Below are 23807 nucleotides of genomic sequence, written 5' to 3' on the forward strand. Positions count from 1 at the left end.
CCTCACCTGCACCCCCCTGAGCTCCCTTCCCGATGCCGGGGGCGGAGTCTAACAGCTGCGCGGAGCGTCCTGCCCGCCTCCAAGATGGTGTCTGCGGCAGAAACTGGGGAAGCCCCGCCCCGCCCGGCGGCGCTGCCGTACGCTGAGAGCGGGCGGAGGCCGCAGGAGCACTGTAACATGGCGGCGTCTGGCAGTGGTGGCAGCCGGGTGGATAACGGCTACAGCAGCCAGCAGCCACGGCGGAGGAAGGGTCCGGGTGCCCTGGCCACGGCCTACCTCGTTATCTACAACGTGGTGATGACGGCGGGGTAAGGACGTGTGCAGGGGCCACCCGGTGCGGCCGATTGCCGGGGGTCTCTGGCAGGGGCGCTCCAGCCGCCTGCGCCCTTCTCCGCGCCCCGTCCGTCTCCTGAGGCCGCCGCCTTCCCTTCCATGGGGGAAACTTTTCCTGCCTCACGGGGCAGGGAGGCGGCAGGCCAGGGCTCGGCGGGGCCCGTCCCGTCGGAAGCGGCGACCCCCGAGGGCGGCTCTCCGCGCTGTGCCCAGACGGCTGCCGGAGGGAGCCTGCGGCTCGGGGATCTCGGCTCAGACGGGCTGCGGCTGTGTATGCGTGTACGCGTCTGTGTGTGCATGGACGCGTGTGTGTGCGTGTACGCGTCTGTGTGTGCATGGACGCGTGTGTGTGCGTGTACGCGTCTGTGTGTGCATGGACGCGTGTGCGTTCATGGACGCGTGTGCGTGCCCGCCGTGGTGAGGGTCGGGCTGGCGGCCGGGGCTGGCTGGGAAAGGAGCCCCGCTGCGGCTCGAGGAGCTGGACTAGCCGAACTGATCGGTTTCTCTGTGGCTTTGCCTCTCTTGTCTGCCCCGTTCTCCCATACGGTGCGCAGCCCGAGTGCTCCCTCGTGCTGTTACCCGTCACACCTTAGCTGTCTGTAATTCTCAAAGAGCACGACTAAGGATCTCTCTCCCCCCTTCTCATGTTGTAGGGGGGTGCCTGGTCTCCTCCGGTATGTAAGGCTGCTGTGCTTGCTTTCGCGTTTCTCTCTGTCACACGCTATAACGATACCCCGGGGGTGTCGGTGAGTTACCCCGCAGCATGGCCCTGGTGCTGCCCCTGCCCTGCCCGTGCTGGGTGTGAGCCCACTCCGCGCTGGCCGAGTCCGTCTGCGGCATATCCTTCTTGCGCCCCTTCCAGGTCGCCTTAAGTGGAGCAGAGCAAGTGCGTGTTCTCTGGGAACTGCTGCGTTTTATAATTGACACCTTAATTTCCTCTGCAACAGTTTGCTCATCTAGGTGATTGTGTAGATCGCTGTTCTGGCCTCACCATGCCTGTGGTGTGGATTCCAGCACTTTTCAGTACAGAGGTGGGCCTAAACACAGGGATTTATCCACCGTGGTAGTTCAGAAAGCAGAGCAGTTATCCTTTAGAGCCCTGTGAGATTGCCCCATGAACCCTTCATCTGCCACATACTTAGGTTGAAGGTGAAAGCTACTGCCCGTGACATGTGAACTCCGAGGCCTGCCTGATGCTTTGCTCTTGCCCCATGGTGAAATGGAGACTTGGGGCCGTTGGTGTGTGCTCTGGTCTGTTCTTAGGCACAAAAATAAAAAATAGAGTCAAGTGGGGACTCTCAAGATAAAGGAAACTTAGGAGACTTTTTTGTTTTTGACTTTTTTCTTTTTTTTTTTTTTTTTTTGAGGCTGTATTGGAATCCAGATAAAAATAAAACCATCCTTTGAAAGATTGAGGATATTTGAGAAAAGAGGCTTTAAAGTGGATCACGAATAAACCTGTTTTCCACTAGATAAATCCTGGCAGGCAAGGAGTCAGGCGAACAGAAGAGGCTTACTATTTTGGGGGAAGAGTAGTAAAGAATTAATATAGATAAAATTTATTTTAATAAGGTAATTTGCCATGATATCTTTGCTGGTGACAGCTGGTACTATGTCAGTTTACAGGATAGTTACACTCAAGTAGAACAAAGGGTAGCTGGGAGGGGACAGCTGGGTTTTGGTAATGTGCTCATTATACTATTGGCCAATAGGTATATTCCTGCGCAATGGAACTGCTAAGCAGCCTTCAGGCTTTGTGTGATGTTTGCAGGGTATTTCATGCGGAGGGGAATGATAATTACCCACCAGTTTGAAAAAAATTAAAGCCAATTCAGGTATTAGAAACTCAGAAATAAATAGCGTAAATCTGTACTTAGCTGCTTCTTGTCATGTAAAACTGGATCATAATGTTACCTATTTTTCTGATTTATATTGAATCTCCTGGAAAATTCCAGTCTTGGGTGGGATGTGGCTTATGGTGCTTTAATGTGAGTTGCTGTTTTTTTATGGGCATTTAGGGTAGGTCACTGATAATTTATCTTCAAATGGATGAGGATTTTGTGCTTCCCCTGCACACTACTGAAATTCAACAATACACAACACTGAATTTAGTTCTTTTGTAAAAGACTTCATAAGGTAGTTTTTCAGGAGTTCTGAAGCTCCGTTGTCCATATGAAAAGACTTGATACGCAGCTGGTGGCAGTGATGACTTTCCCTGAGTCAATCAGAGTGCTGACTCGGTTTCTCAGATAGCGCTGCCTTGGAAAGAAAACTGAAGGTGCCCAAATGATGAAGTGAAGCTTTAAAAGCACATGGGGTTTTCCTTCTTTTAAAGTGGGTTTGTTTCATATTCTTTTACGAAAAGGTGGCTTTTAAACTGAAACTCACAACTTTGTGATGCAATAAATAGGTATTAAAGTAAATGCTTTAGAATCATAGTTGCCTTATCTATTATTTATTTAAAATGGATCAAGTAACAATTGAAAAATCTCAGCATAATTATTGTATTTACCTGGCATTTATCTTGACTTAGCTAAAGAAAACATACTGATTCTAAAAATACTAGATCTTATTCCTAATTTTATACTGCAGTGGAGGTAGTATATGGATTCCTAGTAATACAACGGCTTTTGAAAGAGTAAAACACTGGGAAAAGCATATATACCTGTGGATGCCTAAATGAGGCGGCATGCACTTACTGTTTTGTTTGCATGGTGTGGGCGTTTTCTTTCAGAAAAGGGACCACTGTGATACAATGGGAGTGACCAGTCCTTCTGTTAGTTCTCAGCTGTACTCGCTCACGTTTTTTCAACCATGGTTCCAAGCGTTAAGCTGGAGAAAGCATTGCAGCTTTCTTCCCTTGCATTCAGACTGTTATTTTCCTGTGACAGCATGAAGTCATGTAGTCATGCCTGCCCTGGCATAGGAAGCTCATTCTGGAGGCATAGCTGCAGCATAGAAATTATTACCTAAAAACCATGGTTGACCAAAATCAGTGAATAATGGAGAAGGCAGAGAGGGGGACACATGCTGTTAGCTGAGTATAAATGTTTTGGTAATCTGCTTTAAAATGCAGTTGTGTTTCTTAGTTTTAGTTAAGGGCTGTAACTGACTAGTACATAATGGGTGGAAGTAGCTAATGGTGGTACAAAGAATGAATTTCAGAAGTGTTTCTCTTAACAAGATGGATCTTAATGTAGTAGCCTTTGAATCTGCAAGGGTTTGTGGTACAAGTGTTGAGCAAAGTGTTCTGGGTTTCACTAAGTCTTCAGTGACTGCTTGTTGAGAGTCACAGTACATTTTTCCCTTTTCAGGTGTGTTCAGTGCATAGCTTTATTGTATTTTCTTGCATAAATGATGCAGAACCTCAGTAAACTTTACATAAGAAATCACTTGTAAGAGAAATAAAAGGAATTAAACTAAGGACCTGAGCATGAAGTTTTTCTATCAAGACTGAGCAATGAAGAAAAAAAAAAAATAATAATTTTTCTTAGTTTGGATTCATTGAGTAAGAGTGTAAGAGTCTAGCTTAAAGTTTACATGGCAATGGTAATTTAATGAAATGCAACTCCAGCTGGTGTATCAGGTAGACTTTAGCTGTGGGACAGAGAAAACTGGAAAACCTAACTTACAGCTAAACTTCCACTTGACAGTAGTGCCTTTTCCTGCCCTTTTAAACTTCTCACCAAGTTTCTTTTTCAGTTGATCTTCCTTGCTTTCACCTACTCCTGTTCCATTCTCTCTAGTTGTAGAGGGTGAAGAACTATTTAAGAATCACCAAAGCAGGACAGAGGTGCTAAAAGATTCAACAAAAACTAGGCACATCTTTTCATTTTGTGCACATTAATACTTTGACCTGTATTAAATCCTTTTTGAAGGACAGTAAATGGAATGGAATGTACAGTCTTTCTGAAGTCAGTGACCCATCAGGGGGAGTGGAGTTGAGCAAGGGGCTGTAGGTCCTCCTGGAGCCACTTACTTTACCAATCCTTTGGTTAAGGTGAGAACAGTTTGCAGGCACAACTGAGAACTGGTATCTTGTGGAATCTGAGAAGTTGCTTAATTCAGCAAAGTTTCTCAACAAACATGGAAGGTTAGTCAAAACAGACAGCTACGAACAGGACAGTGGCAACCTTACTGGTTTATTCTGTGCTGAAGTCCGAATACAAAATTAATCTCATTCTTTCTTTGTAAACAGCAGTTACTTGGCAAATGTTTGTCTTTGGGTTTCACAAGGCAGCTTTAACTGCAATAACTTGTCACTTCTGAAAAAATGGGGGGCTTCTTTCTTGTTCCGTATTTCTCTTTGCCAGTCCTGCTGCTTTTGTTTGGTGCTTTTCTTCTGAGAAGTCCAGGTAAAAATGAAATGACATTTTTTCAGTTGTACTAACAAATGTTACAAACACAGGTTTGGATGCCAGAGTTATTTACTACTGGAAAAGCTGAATTTCACAGTGTATTTCAAACAATTACTACACTTGGGACAGTGTTGCTATATACTTCATAATACCTAAGCTAACGTGGTACATGTAAGCATCTAACATGCCATAAATTAAGGGAGTTTCTTCATCTTCCCTGTTGCAAAACCACAGCTGCGGATTTTTTTTTCTGAAGCGTAAAAAGGTATTGCATAGTTATGGACTTTCTACATGTATACACACACTTCCACTGAGCTGCACTGTTATTAGCAGAGATGCTTGGTGACTGTTACCACAAGCTTTGTAACAACACTTCTGGGTTTGGAGGGAGGTGGTGGTAAAGTAGGGTGGCATTAAGAGTATCTGAAGGGAGGACAGCCAGGATGAGCCTGTCAGTGAAAAGTCTGGGAGCTGCTGGTAAGGATTCCTACTTGCTGACCAAATCCTTCTCCCCTTATTTCCATTGCCACAGGCAATTGGAAACTAAAGTTGACTGTAGATGCTACGTTCAAGTGAAAAAGTGTTTGACCAGGGTGTGCTCACCTTAGTTTTGTAGTTTGTCCTAGACTTCACTGAAGAATTCCTGAGGCTGTGGACAGCTGTGGTAGTGAAAGACGTTACTGTATTGCCAGGACTGGAGGAAGAATTTTTAGGATTGCTTCCTAAAGTGCCTGAGGGGAAAATCATCAGGGTTAGCAGGTCACAGGTTTATGGTATAGCTGCGGTTTCATAGGCACTACTTCTGCCAGCCGAGGTATATTTGTTGCTTAACAGGAGAGCTGGGACAGGAATGGTCATTGCTGCCTTCAAGGCTTTAGCAGGCTCAGTTTTCTCAGTTACTTACCCATAGCTGTTTCTCATAAAATATATGCTAGCAATTAAGCTGGATGGTCTACCATAAAGTCTGAGGGTTTATTTTGAACTGAAGCATTAAAATTATTGCCTTCTGGATCTTAATTGTTTATGTCATACTTTTTTAACATATGGTATGGTAAGAGATCTTTGACTAGCAGCAAATGATTTTCAACTCTAAACTAAACAAAATATGATGCCTATCTTATTTAAACTTCCATAACTAAATTAAATGCAGCTTATAAAAAAATGAACTTAGACATTAAAGATAATGGTATCGTGTTGGTGCTGAACAATGCTTAAAAAATGTGTAATCTTTAACTTTGATAAATCTGCAGAGAATCCAAATATTTAATGTTTTTTGTGTTGCATGGGTCAGGAGAAAGTATCTTTCTGTGCCTGTTGCTTCCTCCCGTATCAAAAGAGGGGTTAAAGCTTTCTTTGTATTTATGCTCTTGCTTAATGTCTCCTTATCTTAAGCTTCTTTCTCTCTTTCAGATGGCTTGTTATTGCAGTTGGTCTAGTTCGAGCATACCTGGCTAAAGGTAGCTACCATAGCCTTTACTATTCAATAGAAAAGCCCCTGAAATTCTTCCAAACTGGAGCTTTGCTTGAGGTAGGTGTAGTCTTCTTCCCTAGCATTACTGATACTTGCATGGGTGTTTTGTTTTGTAGAAATAAGGTAGTCTTTGTTGAGCAGCATGTTTATAGAGTGTTCTGAAGGTAAATGTAAGAAGAATGCCTTCACACAAGTGCTGAGTTTTTCCTTTTAACAATCGGGGAACTTGCTGCCTGCTATTTAGCTTGAGCAGCAGAGCTAAATATTAAGTTCAGTCTTTGAAATACAAATATTGAATCTTAAGCTCTCGTGGTAGAACTAAGTATGTTTCTGAATTGCTTCATTTGAAATGTTAGTGATTTGTTTTTTTTCTTTTTGTTCTAGATTCTGCACTGTGCGTTTGGTAAGCTTATAAATTTTCAGTTTTATTGTTTTTATAGAAGACTGCAGTTTTAGCAGTGTATTAGTACAAAAAATGTTATGATCTATGAATTGCCAGATTTCATTCTTGCATAACTTACTAATTTTTTGCTTGAAGTACATTCCAATTTTTTCCTAAATAATTTGACAAGTTACATCAGAAGAAGGAAAATAGTGTAGCGGGTTTTCAATTACTTGATATTCTATTTTTATCTAGATCCTTCCAATGCTACAAATCTTAGAGCAGTTTATAAATGTTTTATAGTAGATCATTACTCTCAGTCTCTACATCCTATAATCTTGTGTACCGAGCTGTCTTTCCTTCAAGAAATATTTCTAGCTGAAACTAATTTAAAATCCGATAAAAATAACACTTCAAGCATGTAACTTTGCTCACATCTCTAGAGCATAGATGTAAGTTGTAAAATTAGGAAGGGGTAACCACTCTTTATCCTGGATTTGGCTGTGCTTTAATGGAACTGTTTGGGAGAACTTAAGGCTTGACTAGACGTTTCTTGATAGCCTGTACTGTGAGACTTCTTTGACAGCTTGGTAGTAGGAACTCAATTGTGTGTGTGTAGCCATGGGTGAGTAGCAGTGTTATGGTTCAGTCATCCTGAAGAGCCTCTGATGTCTGAGTGACAGGACTGTCTGGTTAGTTGTTGTGAGTAGTGAACAGTTTGGCCACAGCATTTGCATGTTTTATTCACAGAACGGATGATGTGTCGCAGTTTCTGCAAGATCAAAGCCGGTGTGCTATGAAAGGGAGCACTGCCTGTCTGCTTACCTTTGCTTAACTCTGATTTTTGTAAACAATTCAGTCTTCACAAAGAGACAGTCTTATGTTTAAGTAGTTGGTATTGTGATTTTAAGTGTGTTTGAGCTCCTACCTGAATGCTTGCTAGCCACCGTTTAAAGAGTAAGATGGCATTAAGATTCCTAAAGCTGCAGCTATAAACTTGCTGTGTTGTGCAGATAATTTACATACTGGAGGGTATAATAGATTGCTGGTTCATATTGAATTTCTGTGCAAAAGATTTTGTTGTTGTTGAATAACCAAATGTGTTAGCTGGAAAACTTAAGTTTATATACATACCTTTGTCAGCAGAGGGCAGTCTAATTCTTTATTCGATAGAGTAGTGCTGACCTTCCTGAATAATTAAGTTATTCTGAAAATGTTATCTTATAAAGGGCAGCCAGTAGACTGTTCACAGATCATCTCAAGAAATGAATGATCAATGAATGACCCTTCAAACTGATGTAAAGTCTTCTGAGTACACTATATGTTGCCTGTGCTGCCAAGGCAGTCCTTTCTATACCAGTTTATTTTGCTGAATGCTAATCACTGTTTTTTTACCAGAATAAACCATAATTACATTAAAAAATTCTCAAAAATCAATAATAACGTGAAAGTTTAGAAATCTTATTTAAACAAGTGACAAGAATGACAATTTATCACTTTCAGATAAAATGCTATTTTACCATCCTGAATCTATAATATTCCACTGTTTTCTAAACTTGTCTGCACATGCCAGTGTTTGCTAATTTTTCAATGAAATCTAAGAAAGAGTGTAAAAATGTGGTTGAATTATCTTTTTCTCACACATTAGAATATATGTCCACACCAGTCAGGGAGAATCCTGTGTTTCACCTTCCAGGCAGGGGCAGAACAGCAGACAAGATGACTGTAGCAGCCTGGCTGTGTGCAAAGCCAATAATTCTGGCTCGCTTGATTTGAGGTGTGGATCCATTTAGCCCTGTTATCCTCAGTTGCACAATTTAGTACTGGTGAAGAGAGCCATTAGTGGAATGTTGTAGCATTTCATACCATTATAATTCTATCTTTTTGCTTTCCCTAACAAAGTTTTTTACAAAATCCCCACTTGTTATAATTGCCCATAGATTTATTTTTTTTCTGTTAATGGAAGTATTTGTCAGCTAAATAAAGTGAGGGGGGTTTTGCACAGCTGGATATGCTGCCACTGTCTGCTGTAGTTCTACTGACTCCGGTAAAAGTTTCTGTGCAAGGAGAAACAGGAAATTTGCAGATTCTTTTGCCCCCACTACACTAATTGCTGTAACTAGAGCTGTAATTCTCTGCGAGTAGAGGAGCTTATATGTGACAGATGGCTGTGTGTATCAGCATAACTTTTCTCTCCACATCTTTTGAGTGGAATCTGAAATGTTAGCATCTGTGAGGCAAGTTCTTCAAAATACAAAGATTGATAGGGGAATATATCTATCAAGCACAACTGAGAACAGAACTTTGGCATGTGGCAAAGATTTAAAAAATGGAGAGCTCTACAGTAAGAGAGGAGGTAACATGTAGCCCAGAGACCAAGAGGAGACACTGAAAAACAAGCAAATGGAAAGTGACTGTGCAATTCCTTGACTTGTGTAGCAGGCAGAACCCAAGAGTATGCATGGCATTGACAGCATGGAAGAGCTTCTCCCTGAAGGAGCTTGATTTGGAAAAAAAGGTGGTAGGAGCTGCCAGAATGTGGAAGCAATAGTAGTAGTACAGGGATTTTGCAAAAGTAATAAAGAAAAGCAGGAAGGCTTTGGTGAGTAGAGGCCCAGCCTACTGAACTGCTACAGTACCAGCGTTCCTCCCATAGCAGTGCTCACCAATAACCCTCTGGTAAGCCAAAGTCAGCACTAGTGGACTTTACGTTAGTCTGCTCAGTTAGGAGGATACCAGGCTTCTACCTGTAAGCTATGCATACAGCCTATTCTCAGCGAGAACTCCATGGAAGAGAGGAAGCGCTTGCTGGGAGTTGGAAGGATCTCCTCTGGATGGTGTAGTCCAGGGTCTGGGAGAGGTCTGGGTATGGCTTACCTGGTGCTTGGTTCTGGACCTGAACCCTCTGTCAAGTACTGCTCTAGCATGTGAAGTGTTGTGTAAGTGGTGACAGGCGTTTTTAAAATGCCAAGCTTAAAATTGACTGTCAGGTAGCTTTTCACTTCAGTAAATAAATAATTAGAGGCAAGTAATGTTTATTTAAATTGCAGCTGATGAGTCACTTATTTTGATCTCCTGGTTTTGGCATAGATGAGCATTGTCTTGGCTATAATGAAAACCCCTATGTGTCTAACTTGTGAGATAATCTTAGATGGTTCATACACAGTCTTTCTGGCTTATTTGTAGATTCCTTTGCAAGAACATTAGGTTATCTTGCATAGGGAGGAATGATCTAAATTGTATAAAAGGAAAGGTCTGTTTTATCATAGGAGTGAGCCTTTGTGTACAGATTGTGAGGTTTTAATAGCACCCTTTTTCACGTTGTCCAAGTAACAGACAACAGTTCTGCCCTGAGGTTTTACAACAGAAATTAGATTATGAACAATTCGTGATGAAACCAAAGAGAACTGTGTGTAGGATTTTTCCTGCAGAGTAGCCCTCAGCAACTTTTAATGCTACTCTACCTTTTATTCTAAAAGATTAACATAATGACTGCGTGACTAACAATAATGAAACTTGCTTTTAGCTTTTCTTCTTCTTTCTTCCTCTTCTACTTTCCAATTTTGTCTTTACTTCTTCCTGAGGTTGTTGTGTTGCTTGCTGTGATTTGCATTATAGAAGCACTTTTACTGTATTTTGGGAGCTGCATCTGCTTTTGTGTTTTACATGCTATTACATGCTATTACAAGAAAATAAAACTTTATGCTGTGAATGTTAGAAGACCTGGACGTATAGGATCCTTTTAGTATCAGTTTAATCAGCACCTCAGAACTTAGAAGAACCAGTGAAATCTGCTTCCTTGAGAAAATCTTAAAATTTCTTCTGTGTCTACAACACATCAGCTATTCCTTGGGGTTTGGTTTGGGTTTGGTTTTGTTTGTTTGTTTGTTGATTATTTTTTTCTTAAGTTATATTCCTAAGAAGGAATTGTGAACTTTATCAGGCTATGAGCTGCATCAGTGTTCCTTCAAAATAGTTCTAACTTTTGCTTGCTGTTTTGAGGGTTGTATTGTGCAGAATATCTTTATTTTTATTCTTTAAATCATAATAATAAAAAAATATCTTGGATAGTTCAGTGAAAAAGGGTTTATTTGAAAGACTGTACAGCAAGGCTGTTTGGTTGAGGTTATCTCATTCAGCTGTTTTGTGTATTAAGGAATGTGCTGTGATTGAAGGCTGCTTAGTTTTATTTGCATTTTGATGCACAAAGTCTTGTCAGTTACATGTTTTTGCAGCCTAATGTAGTGTAACAGGACAGACTTCATACTCTCAAATTGAAAAAAATGAATGCTTTCCTTCCAAAGAAATTAAAATAACTGGACTTTGGCTTAGCTGTGGTTTATTTCCCCACCCCAGTAGTCAGAAATATTTACTAATTGCAAAATATCTTCCAGGCATTGTTCCCTCTTCTGTTGTTCTGACTGCTTTCCAAGTGATGTCAAGAGTTTTCCTGACGTGGGCAGTAACACATAGTGTGAAAGAGGTAAGTTAAGCTACAAAATAGGTAGAAAAACTAATAACCCATTCTAAAAAGCAAGTGTTGCTCTCTTTTTCTTTAAAATGACATGTTTGTATCCCAACATGTGAAATTTATGTGACTTTTTGAGGATGAAAAGAAATAGATCTGCCATAATCTTTTATTGACAGTCAAATAGATTGAGGTCTGATGTGCTCACCATAAGACATCTAGCTCCTGAATAGGTTTTGCAGTGCTTACTGAAAGTTAGAGAGGTTGCAGTGTGTAATACATAACCCAGAACTGAGGACAGTGTTCTAGTATTGATCTCACCAGTGCCATAATTAGTAAAATCTCCTCATTGCCCCTCTCTTTCATGCACAATTTGCTTTCTTTACCATGGCACATGGGAGCTCTTCCTCAGCTGTTTGTGCACAGCAGTGCCTGGATGTTCTCTGTTACCACTCTCCAGGAAAATCTTCCCCTTGTCCTTCATTCATTTTTCTTGCATTCAAGCACAGGTGGGGTTTTGGGCCTGTGAATTTTTTCTCATTGCTCTATTTTATACAAACCTTTGCAGAATCTTTTGGAAGCTGTCTTATTTGGAAAGTATTCGTAACAGCTGTTTTAAAATCTGAACATGCTTTAATTGATACAACTGATGCTGGGTCTTTCATGTCATCTGAATACCTTGTAGTAGCCCAGATATGCTGCATGTGTGGTGTTACTTTAGCCAACCAATTTTACTGGTTTTCTTCTTATTAAAGAGGGAAGTCAGTCTTGATGCCAGTGTCGGCATATCTGCCTGAAGTAAAAGATGGTCTTCTAGTGTCACATGCATGAGATCTTTTGTGACTTGACATGAAGAATGTCTTAAGGAGCTTGTCTTATTACCAAGTCTTCAGGGAAGCTGCTCTCTTTTCCTTACTCCTTCCTCTGTTATCAGTTTCCATCCACATGTAGAGTAACATAAGTCACTGTAGCTCCTAGTAATTGACAGCCCATTCTGATATTATGATGCTTGTTCTTGTGGAGCCATAGTTTAACACTAAAGCGGAGGAATGTTATTAAAAAAAAAAAAAAAACAAAACAAAAAAAAAACAGAAACAAAAAAAAACCACACCAAAATCTTGGAAATACCTTCTGATGGATTTCACTTTTGCTGCAAATAAATGTACTCCAGCCTCTGTTAATTTACTAGAGATAAATATTAGATTTTGACCAAAAAAAACCCACCATGTAATCCCAAAACAGATTTTAAGATACATGCATAAAATAATTTTTAAAGAGCTATGCCTGTCATTTTGCTTGTTACCTGTATGAAGCTGGGGTACTTGGTGCTTCGTAATGAACAGTGGTAATCTGTTTCTTATGAATTGCCTCCTGCTTTTGAAGTAACCCAAGTGTTCAAGGTTGGATTGCATGGATTAGGATTATTCCCTGTGTTGTCTGTTAGGCATCAAAGGCAAGTCTGTAAAATTATTGTTGATTAGGGTTTTTTGAAACTTCATGTCCACACTCTCACTGGAGAAAACCAGCAAAATGGGAGAAAATGTGAGCAACAAGTTCAGCCCAATATTCAGTGTTTAGCAAGCAAGGACTTTTTTAACAAGGATTCTTTCAACAATATTACACATAGGGTGGTTTTTTTTTTCCTCGCGTCTGTGTAGTCTTGTAGCTAAAGTCTTGTGATTATGTCTTATTTTTATTAATGTCTTAGAAAGTAGCCGTAAGAATGGTAAGGATGAGGAATCCTGTGATGAGTTTTTCACCTGTGACTTAGAAAATAAATCAAATTAAGAGGTTGTATTCTAACCTCTCCCCTTCCCCCCCCAGCCAGAGAGCACACAGTCTCACCTGTAGAGTTGTATTGAAAGTGTCACAAGTGTTCTACTTTTTCTAAAGGGCTGTCTGCACAAGTGAGCTCCATGGTGAAGTCCAGGATTAAATTCTCACACAGCTTTATGGAACTTGTAAGCTATGCAGTTGCATGATGAGGTTCTTGTAAAATAAAACTCAGTTATCCTCTTTAACTTTTTGAGTGAGACTTGTTCAGTATCTTGCTTTTCCAGACTGTTTTCATATATAATACAGTTAAAAGAAGAAACGTGTATTGCATCTCTCCTTTCTGTCAGAATACACTTCTGGATATGTGATGTGATTTGAAGCATGCTTCTTGCTACTAACATGTTTGTGCGTTTTGTTGAATTTAGTGCTGATGTGTTGTTAAATTCAATACGAAAGTATTTATAATAAATGTTAAAGCATGGCAAATGTTAAAGCACTGCACACTTTGAGTAGCAACGAGATTCCCCTTAACTCCATCATGAGTAGCTGTTAGCTTAGTGGTGGAGGGCCTGGCCTGGCATGTAATACAGTACTTGCATTTGTTTTGTCATTACGTCAGAAAGGAGTCAGTTTGGTGAGTTTTGCTGTTTCTCCTACAAAGGAGGAAAGAGAATGAGCAGTTTGGTGTGAAGGGCTAGAAGAAAGTAGGCAGAGGACAACACGAGGTGCCCTTCAGTTTGAAGTTGTCTTTCTGAATTTGGGTAAACAATGAGATCATCAGGCCTTCCTAGAGTTCCATTCTGATAGATAATTCTGCACCCAGTTCTGGTGGGTAATTAAAAATTATGTCAGCAGTGATTTACTGCTTGTCCACTTGGGTTCAGTTATAGATATATTGCAGATAAGTATAGTATGTATTTAGAGGAACCTTTCTAGAACATGCAGAGAGAGTGGTGTGAAGATGACATATACAGTATATTGAGCTGGTAATTAAGACTCTGGTATCTGCAGTTGTGAATTGACATCTTCAGTCAGTAACAAAGCATGTTAAAAGGGGAAGAACATCTTAAATTATGATAGCTAAGACTTAAGTTGTAGTAAGAGAAGCCCAAGCTGCAAAGTTCAGAACTCTAAATGGGCGAGTGCAGTTGAAAAGCCTGATTCATCACTGCTTTACATCTATGTAAAATTTTAGTAATTCTGTGTAACACAAATGTCTGTTAGGGCCTTTGTGCCTTCTGTGAAGCTTTCTCTCTGGACATTCTGTTTCATCATTATAGTTGCATAGTGTTGCTGGTTTTACTCTTCTGCACTGGATTGCTTAGTTATTTGTTTAGCTGAAATTTTTTTGCAAATAATTTGTCAAACTGTTACTCTTAATGTGGAGAAATCTATAGAATTTCCCTTTCTGTGCATAAGGAGAACAGTAAAAACCTCCTGGGTTTTATTTCATCAATTCCCAATTGTCATCTTTGCATCTTAAAAGGCTGTGGGTTCTCTTGTGTTTTAACAAACATTTTGTGCTATTCATAATACTGAAGATAAGCTAAGCTATATTTAGAACCCTCCTTGATGATAAACTGGTTTGAAACATAGGCCAAAAAATATGCTCATTGTATGACTGGCATATTAAGACAGTTGGACAAATAAATTGCAGATAAAGCATAAAATATGTTTTGACTTTGTCCAACACCTCCTTCAAAGACTAGCATGAAAAAGTAGAGGAAGAGAAATTGAGTTCTGAGGGCAGAAGTGGGCTTAGTGGTTTATTAAGCTGTACGTAGCTGTTTCTGAGCTGTACTGTCCCCTTATCCTCAGCTCACAAGAACAATACAAATGCAGCATTGGTAGTGCCTAAATGAATAAGACTCTTGAGAGACTGCTTTGTGTATGAGTTCCCAGGGGTTTGATAATGTGCATCTTGGACATCTTTATTTGATGTATTGAAAGATTTTCAGTCTTCAAAGAGGTGTTCTAATAGTGACAGACTTCTGACAGGTCTGTTAGTTCGTAAGAATCGTTCTTTTTAATGATGAGCTGTAGAATATAGGTAAAATGTGGTGATAAAATGCACAGTAGTCTTCTGTTCCTTACTGCACAGAATGGAACTATTTGAAAATTGTATAGGAATGAAAACTACTGCTGTTTTCCAGTATCCTTTCCTCCTTTAAATAGGGACACAAGCTATAAAAGCACAATCAATGATTCTTTAAGGGACTTTAACAGAGTTGTAGATGTTTTATAATGGTGTGAACTGTTTTAATAACTTCTAAACTTGTGAAGGCAGTGTTACAGAAGCCCTGTGATAGAACTGGATTCTAACTGCCAGATTTTCTGTTTCTATGGGTATCATTCACTGTCACCTTCACAGTTTCTTGTCCTTGCTTATATCCTCGGGTGCTACTTGAAGCTACAAATTTTTGGTTGTTGGTTTTACTGACTTCTGTAGATAGGGAAAGTGTGGTTTCGAAGTACAGTGAAGTTTGTGACTCATACATTTAGATGAACTGACTAAGCTGCTACTCCTGATTTGACCAGAAGATGCAGCTCTGGAGTGCTTGTGAAGCACTCCTTGAGATGAGAAACATCTGTGAAGTGCTGTTAACTTTTCCAGGTTGAGAACTAAGTCTTGCTTATGAAGCAGACCCCAAACAGGATTAAGATCCTGTAGCAGTGTAAAAATAGATTTGGTTTCTTTTTTGAAAGTGTTCAAGTAAGTTTTGGATTTTGTTCTGTTATGATGACACAAGGGAGATCAATATATAAGCAAACTATCAGAGTTTCCTGTGGAAAAAGAACAAGGTGCATTTGCTGTGAAGTGCAGTGAAAGTGACTTGAAATGCTGTACGCAGCAGAATGTAGATTAACAACGGCTGTACAGTCCAGGATATCCCAAGATTTATAAATATTTCTAGATTTTGTAGTTTGTAACAGAAACATTTTTATGGGTAATTCTCATGAGTGTTTTTACACACAAATGCATGGTCAGTTCCTTCCTATTAAAAGATTTCTGATTGCCTTTATAGTTGCTCCTTTTTTGGTTTGTACGTGTACTTTTCCCAAGATGAATAGAGTGTACCACCCACACCTGCTGACTTCCTTTTTCCTTTTTTCAAGGGTTGGAGGGAAAAAAAAAAAGTGGGCCCTGTGGCTGAGCTCTTTTTTTCCCACAGTCCTCTGAATTTGGGCGCAAAGTATTTGCACAGTTAAGAATACTGTTGAAAAGGAGGGAAGGAAGCAAAAGGCTGCATAAAAATCATGTTTACTCTTAATAATTTGTAGTGCGCGTATGTGACCCTATAGACTACTTCATCACTGCTATTCCGTCTGAAACTTAAACTCGTAATTATGCTCCCAAGTCTAATAAATCTAATAATAAATTTCAGAATGCATCTTTTGAAGGTTACCCTTCAAAATATGAAGGGAGTAAAAGCTAGTTCAGTGATGTGTGTCTGAAATAAAAGCTCTAAGAGGTGTAAAGCAATGAAACATAGTAACACCTTGAGTGTAACATTAGAGGAATTAGGCTGGATATAATATGCAGAAAAGGAGCAAGGGGTAGTGAAGCAGGTGGTTGCAAAGCTTATCCAAGGTGTGACAGTCTGAACTTCTGCTTTTTCTCTCTTCCTAGCCTGTGTCCTGGTGGTGTTCTGCTGCTGCTCAAAATTAGGACCAGTTTCTCATCTGTAGAGTGCTTTTGCTCAGAAGTAGCATGGACTAGGATCAGAATATAGGTATCAAGTGTTAGAGTAATGTGTTAGCATCCTTTCTTCTTGCTGCATTAAGAAGGGACTGAAGTAGAAGTTGGTACTACATAGTAATAAGAAGAGGTTTGAGTTGTTCTCAGCATTTCAGGGTTTTCTTATACTGATTTAACTTGCACAGAATGGGAGATCTTAAGTTATCTGATCACCAGGCAGAGCTATTCTTAAGCAACTAGAAGAAGATGGAGCATGATAAGGGTTTTTAACTGTTGTTACTAATGTTGCTTTTAAGCTCATTCTTGGAGTCTGTTATCTAAAATGATGCAGTAAAGCAACCCATGGGAATTGATTTCTTTGAGGTTTTCTTGGGTCTGGTGAGTAATTAGTAATACTTTAATTCGTACTGAGCTTTTTTCCTTTTTTACAGGTACAAACTGAAGATAGTGTCCTGTTGTTTGTAGTGGCCTGGACAATCACTGAGATAATCCGTTACTCTTTTTATACGTTTAGCTTATTAAACCATCTCCCTTATCTCATCAAATGGGCCAGGTAGGTGGCATAATAGAAATCATAGTCTTAAAGCACTGATTTGACAGGGATATTTGTCTTGTAAAATAGTTGCAGTATAAAAATTAGATTCTGCCTTGAGGTAGTTGCCTTGTTTGTGAATGTGACTTCCTAGCTTCTTTCCAGCACAAAAAAGTATGTATTGCACTGTAAACTGAAAGAATATACTGTCAGAACTCTGCCCTGTTTACAAAGTGATTGTCAAAACTGATATTTAACAGTTAGGGGTAACAATAAGTAAATTGACATTTAGCAGTAACCCTTGAATTCAAGGGTTGTACTTGAAACAATCTGTAAGCTCATTGATTAGTATCAACTGCGTTTGGCCTCATTTTAAGCAATATAATGACCTCTACCAAAGAGTTTAAAATTCAGAGTAACAAGGGGAGGGGGGTAAGGAGGGAGGAGGAGAGGGTAGGTGACAGTAGTTTTGAGGAGTTTTTAGATCCACAAAGGTGATCTTTAAGTAATTGAAACTAGTTGCTGATTTGAATACTTGTCTTGCAACAACATTCATTCCTTGCCATACTTCAGTCAAATAAAAGCTAAGGGAGTTGAGAATCTAAAATTTTAATATCCATAATATTTAGCAAGTGCTTTGTTAGAAGTTGTCATAACTTTTAATCATTTTCATAAATGTTTTGTTCTAGGTACACTTTGTTTATCGTATTGTATCCAATGGGAGTCTCAGGCGAGTTACTCACAATATATGCTGCATTACCCTTCGTCAGGCAGTCTGGCTTGTATTCCATTAGTTTACCTAACAAGTACAATTTTTCTTTTGACTACTATACATTCCTTATCCTGGTTATGATCTCCTACATTCCAAGTAAGTATGAGTTTGTTAGGGTTTTTAATATTAAGAGCTGTAACAGGAAAAAATAATAGTTATGGGATTAACATGCATGTAACTAATTTCTCAAAATTAATTCTGAAAGATATCTAAAGGAAAAAGAGAAAGTTAAAACCGCAAGGATTTTTTTCTACCAACACCTGCAAAACAGTAATACATGTTTTTACTCTTACACTTGGAATATAAAATTACTGTGGTACTTTTTTGGCAGATGTTGACATCATTCGCCCCCCAGACTTTTAGGAGGACAAAGTTCAAACCAGCTTCTTAAAATTCAGTTCTTTTTCAGGAAGAGGAGCATTGTTTTTCATACTAGTGGGCGGGGAACTGTTTCTGTTGAATTAACTTGAATTGACATGATCCCTGGTTGATGTTTCTATAGATTGGATGAAGATTTGGCTTTGCTGCTTTGAAATGGAGAATAGGAACATGGAAATGTTTAGCAAATTTAAATGTGCAAATAAAGTCTAACGTGTAGAATAACGTAGTTATGATGTTGCTGCTGTTAGCTATATCTGTAGCTGTCTTCATGTGAACACTGTGAAGAATGATAAATCATATTCAAAGATAAAAATTTGAGTAGGGTGTCTGTCTCTATAACAAGCACTCACACTTTCAGTGAACCATATTGTAATTCTGACATCAAGGTTCCTAAGTTTTTCCATCTGTTCTTGAAAAAGCACTTTTCATGCCTTTGTTTCTCCTTGTCCCCCTCCTCCAAAAATGGTGATGTTCTTAACCAGGCAGCCAGAACTTTGTTTTAGTCAAAATAACCATGAGTATAAATTACTCTTGTGTGATAGTTAGATCACAGGCCATTTGGGGGGGGAGCCCACCTTGAACCCAAGTACGTTTCATCCTGCTTTCTCCATTACAGTTGCTATGTCTTAAATGAGGTCTTTTCTGTGATCCTTTATAATTTGCTGGATATGTAATGTTCATTGAATGAAGTATTTATTTTGTTTTTATTATTTTTTTAATTATTGTGAATTGGTATCTGAACTCCAAGAACCAGCTGCTTGGAATTAAGTGATCGTAGGCGCCTTCTCATCTGAAGGTATTCCTGAGATACACGAAAAGCAAGTGTCCATTGCAGTCATTGATTACACTGTAGTTCAGTTATTCAGTCATAAAAGCTACCTGTACAGGAGTTATGCCCTGTGACCCTACTGAAGATCTTGGTAACTGTTGTTAAAAGTGGAGGGGTTTTTACAGTCTAGATATTTGCATCTTACCATTTACCTCACTTTATATCTCTGAATTAGTACTTATTTAGTGTCTGTCAAAATTGATATTTTTCTAGAAAAGATGTCATTAAATTATTTGCATATAATGCATCCCCATTACTTAGACTTCTAGTGGAGAAACCATGTGGCTGTGTATTCTGTTATGTCTCTGGATAGCTGTATTTGCTTATTAAATGAGTGGAGTGAATCAGGATAAGGACAAAACAATCACGAAATCAAATACAGGGTAAAGAAAGCCAAAAGAAAAAAATGTTGACCTGAAAAAAAACAAAACACAAATTAAATAGAATTTGACTTATGTTATGATTAACATTTTGCATGTGTAACATAAAATTTAGGCTAATGCTGACCTTGCTTAATTTTTATGTGGTTCACAAAAGTTTAGTGGCTCATGGCAATTTTAGCTTTTGCTGTTTATAAATGTAACTTTTCCATACCGTATTCTGCAAACATATTGTGTAATGTAGTCTTAGAAATAGGAGGGGAAAAAGCTTTGTGTGGAGGGTAAGGAGAGAAGAGATGGACGAGGCACTGGTTTGTATAAAGTTCCTTAAGTCCTGAAAAAGTGTCATCAAAATTGAAAGAAATGTAGCAAATCTGGAAATTTCATTCTTTTGAAAAGTATTTTCTTTCTGTTGTGTGTGTGCAGTTCAGGAAACTTTTGTCATCCTGCTTGTACGTGCACAGTTAAATAAGGCATTTTGCATTTAATTCAAAATGCAGTTCCTCTAGCAAAAGTTAAATAGTACCTGAAGCCTAAGGACAGTACTACTTATTCTCTTTAAAGAATAAAAGGCAATATACAACTTGAGCAAAAAGCAGATAAGCATGTTTTCTTTTAATAGAGAATTGATGACCTTCTGCATGTGACTGCACATCTTACACTGATACATAAGCCTCACTTCTTACTTTACTTAAGTCTGTTTTCTCTTCAGTCTTTCCTCAGCTGTATTTTCATATGCTACATCAGAGGCGAAAGGTACTCTCTCATGCTGAAGAACACAAGAAGTCGGAGTAATTTCAAGTCTTTTTTCAGAACTTTTCAAACATCAAAATGCTGCAGATTTTCAATACCCAGCACATTTATAAAGAATATACCAAGATAATATAAGTCGGAGGTAAAAGACCAATAATTTAACAAGAATAACCAATAAATCTGATTTCACTGAAATTCCACAATGTAAAACATTTAAATAATTTTCAGTTCGCAGTGCTTCAGAAAACTTTTAAACTTTGTGGCTTGGCAATTAGCCTTTTCCTTTTTTTTTTTTTTTTAAATGATGTGCTAAAGGGTTTCATTTATTACTAAATGCCTGAAGGTTGCAGTATGAGTGATGAAGTTATACCCACTAAATGCTTGAATTGGGATTATATTACTGATACCTCTTTTTCTTTAAGTGCTTGACTGCATGCCAGAAACTGTACGTATTGCTGTGAAAGCAAACAATATGCTCTGGAATACTTTATGATTTCTGTCAGAGACTCCAGTGAAGAATGTAATCTGGGCAAAGTGTCTGAATTAAAAGTAGGTTGTGTATTTAAAGGGTGATGGGAACAAGAACAGGAAAACATTTACGGGAAATGAGGGGAATGTGGTTCTTTAGGAATTTAAACAGTAGGGTATCTGACCAGAGTGTGTTCTCTGAAGATCTCATTTAAGTTGATTACTTAAATGCTAATGTTAATTCAGAGGTTGTAATGCTTATCTGAAACATTAAAACTCCTCTAAGTGCTGCATCCCTGGATAATTTTTTTTAATTAAAAAAAAAACCTAACTGTAATATTTCTAGTGATATCAGTAATGAATCTAAACAATATTAGGAGGCAAGTCACCCAGAAACAGGTGCAGTTCTCCCCCTTTTTTTACTTGAAATTATCATCTCTAATCACTGTCCACTCAGTGGTACTCAGCTTTCAGTGTTGAGGACTATTTGGTCTACCGTGGAATCATTTGAGGGCCTTGTTCCTCAACCTAGCTTTTCTCAAGTGACTGAAGTGTATCACTGGCACATCCAAGCAGGCAGTTCCAGGCACTCGGCTTCTGAAATGTTGCAAACTTGTAAGCTCCTTCTTTGAAAGCGGATCATCTCATGTGTTACGTGCTGCATTTGCAGATCAGGCAAACCTTCCCTCATGTGCTCTTTTGGAAGAGCAGAAGGCCATAGAAAGTTAAATTTTCATAGGTGCTTTCTCTGGGTTCTCAGGCTAAGCCTTCTTTTGGGAAGGTAAAACACAAAATGAAAGACCTGAGGAAACCTTGTAGCGAGGCAGAAAGCACTAATGCTAGGCAAGCATTGCCCAGAGTTACAAATGAACTGTTGACAGGGAGTGGAGGGTGGGAAATGGGAAGGATTAAGGGAGGGAGCAGCTTAATGAACAGGTATTCAAGCAAAGGTGAAAGGAAATGTAGGTTATGGCTTTCGCTCTATCAAATAGTCCTATCTTAAAGCAGTCAGAGCCACTAGACAACAATACACAGGCTTCTCTGGCTTCCCTCTTGTAACATCATGATTTAGTGCATAAATGAGGTATGACCAGTACTATGGTACTTGCAGTACTAGCCTAGTACTGTGCATGCCAGCACCTCCCCCTGGATATGGCCCATAGCTGTGTCCCAGTTATTTATTTGCTCTCCCTGAACATAGCCAATAAGTACTAAGGGCACAGGCTCTCTGTTCTAGCACTTAGGGAGAGCTGGATCTACAGTTATTTTGGTTTATGTTTGACAAAGCTATATTTAAGAATGCCCAACAAAAAAAAAAAAAAACAAAACCCAACAGCCTTTGCATTTTTCAGTAATTTTTTTTTGGCTCCATCAAAAAGTCTTGAGTGAATTTCCCTAGCACTCAGTAACATATGTAGCACCTTTAATGCTCAGCACAAACAAGACTACTATAAGCAGGGAGAGGGAAAAGAGACAGGAATGATCTTTGCTTCTATTTTAAACCTTTTAGAGACAGTTATTGGCTGTATTCAAAGACTCTATGGCTATATACATCCTAAAATGGGTTTGCTTTCAAAGATGCAACAATTTCATTTCTCCGTTAGGTTATGTGGTGGTTTGTTGTTGTGATCTGAGAAATGTTACATCACACTGTTCAACAGTGTAAGCTTCCACCTCAGAACAAAACATCTCCTTTTACTTATACTTGCTATCAGGAGTGCTATCAGGAGCATATTCATAGAGGATATGCTCAGCTCATCAACTTTTCTTGATTTGATTTCTGCGCCCAAATAAAAGATAAGGTTTCGGATGTGTTAATCCAGTTTGGAGAAAAATGGCTGTGTAACATTCATAGCTCTGTTGATGAGAAAGATACAGTACAGATCTGTATTAGATAGCATTGGCACTATGGACAAATAGAGCTGCCAGTAGGGAGAGAGCTTATACAACCCACATCTTTACTGAATAAGCTTTGTTAGAGAATATTTACTTTATTGAAAGTATTAATTTGCCACACAAATGCAAATGGACTACAGCCTTTTAAAAGAAAATGGAGCTACTTTTCCTTTTAAGAAGAAAAATAAAATGCTTTGATAATAAGAAATCCTGTAAGCCAAGTTGATTTAAAAATTCTCAAGTATGAACATGCAGTTAGTATGTACAAGAATTCCCTCACTTCAGCTTGCAGTGCTTTTTCAAGTTTAGCTTCCATGGAAATCACTGGAAGGTGATCTTGAGAACTGTAGTGCGATGCCATAATACTGTTTGAATTTTTCCCTAACACCAACTTTGGTCACATGTGGGTTTTTTCCTCCTCATAAAGTAAGAACAAATTTTCCCTCACCTGTCACTGAAATTCTAATGTGGTTTGTGTGAACTTTATAATAGAAGCTTTGATTTGTACTCTGTCACAAATCTAGAGTTGTTCTTCTTTACCCACAGACTATTTACTTGGCTTGCATGTTTTCTGTCAGCATCACCAAACTTCTGCTGCAGCCGTGTCTTCTGCTTTAAGTACTGTGTTGTGTGCACTGATGCAGTCGACAGTACTTCCTGTTCTACCATGCTGGCTCTGAGTTAGTCATTACCCTCTAAGACCAAGATGTATATCACTGTATAGTTTACAACTGGAATTATAGAAATGTTCATATTGTAAATTACAGTAAGATGCAGGCTACAGTGCAGGTAAATTGTAATTTTTCACAATGTGATGTTTCTATCAAAGGTTGGGTTGTTGTTTATTTATCAGTATAAAGGTTGGCATTTGTGTGGACCAATCTGCAGTGTCATTTTAAAACTTCAGCTTAAAAATGTCATAAGTATACATCAAATCATACATTTTGATGTATATTTGTCAGTGAAATTTGGGTGAAAACTATATACAGCCATTTTTGTATTTTTTCTATGTTGTGAAGAATAAAATTGTAATTTTATAAGTCTGATTCACTAAGATTATTATAAGTTAAATGTATTTTTTGTATATTTAGAAATCTAGTATTACCTGGAGCTCTGAAAGATTAAGCATAGACTTTTTATGCATGGTTGGAAGATATTTCTACTTGGTAATTCAGTGAAATGGTTTGTATGCTAAAATACTTGTCCATGTTGTTGCCTTGTGAAATGGATTCTGTGCTCTGCCTGGATTTGGCCTACTGATCAGTGATACTAATTGCTATAATCCAAATAAAATAATTCTGAACAAAA

General features: G+C 38.8%; 1 protein-coding gene and 1 long non-coding RNA gene across 5 annotated transcripts; one reads left to right on the forward strand and one right to left on the reverse strand.

Moving 5' to 3' along the window:
* The first annotated feature begins 125 nt into the window (after nucleotides 1-125).
* HACD2 (3-hydroxyacyl-CoA dehydratase 2) lies at nucleotides 126-23807 on the forward strand. Of its 4 annotated transcripts, none has more exons than XR_009962451.1 (8): nucleotides 126-308; nucleotides 6102-6219; nucleotides 6547-6565; nucleotides 10939-11027; nucleotides 16920-17041; nucleotides 17710-17888; nucleotides 20095-20684; nucleotides 23591-23807. XR_009962451.1 is itself a non-coding variant. In XM_062607087.1 (7 exons), exons 1-7 carry the CDS (start codon nucleotides 178-180, stop codon nucleotides 20175-20177), a joined length of 741 nt encoding a protein of 246 aa, XP_062463071.1. In that variant the 5' UTR covers nucleotides 126-177; the 3' UTR covers nucleotides 20178-23807. The 4 variants fall into 4 exon arrangements, 2 of the variants coding, with proteins under 2 accessions (XP_062463071.1, XP_062463072.1); XR_009962450.1 differs by having other exon boundaries at nucleotides 20095-20277; nucleotides 20558-23807; XM_062607087.1 differs by having other exon boundaries at nucleotides 20095-23807.
* Nucleotides 4457-5424, reverse strand: LOC134157769 (uncharacterized). Its single transcript, XR_009962455.1, has 2 exons — nucleotides 5295-5424; nucleotides 4457-4719 (listed from the first exon to the last, which is right to left on the reverse strand). It is a non-coding gene; the product is annotated as an uncharacterized LOC134157769 (long non-coding RNA).

The sequence above is a fragment of the Pezoporus occidentalis genome, unplaced genomic scaffold, assembly GCF_034315485.1.
Source record: "Pezoporus occidentalis ecotype Australia unplaced genomic scaffold, CSIRO_AGI_Poc_V1 ctg12, whole genome shotgun sequence".
Lineage (NCBI taxonomy): Eukaryota > Metazoa > Chordata > Aves > Psittaciformes > Psittacidae > Pezoporus > Pezoporus occidentalis.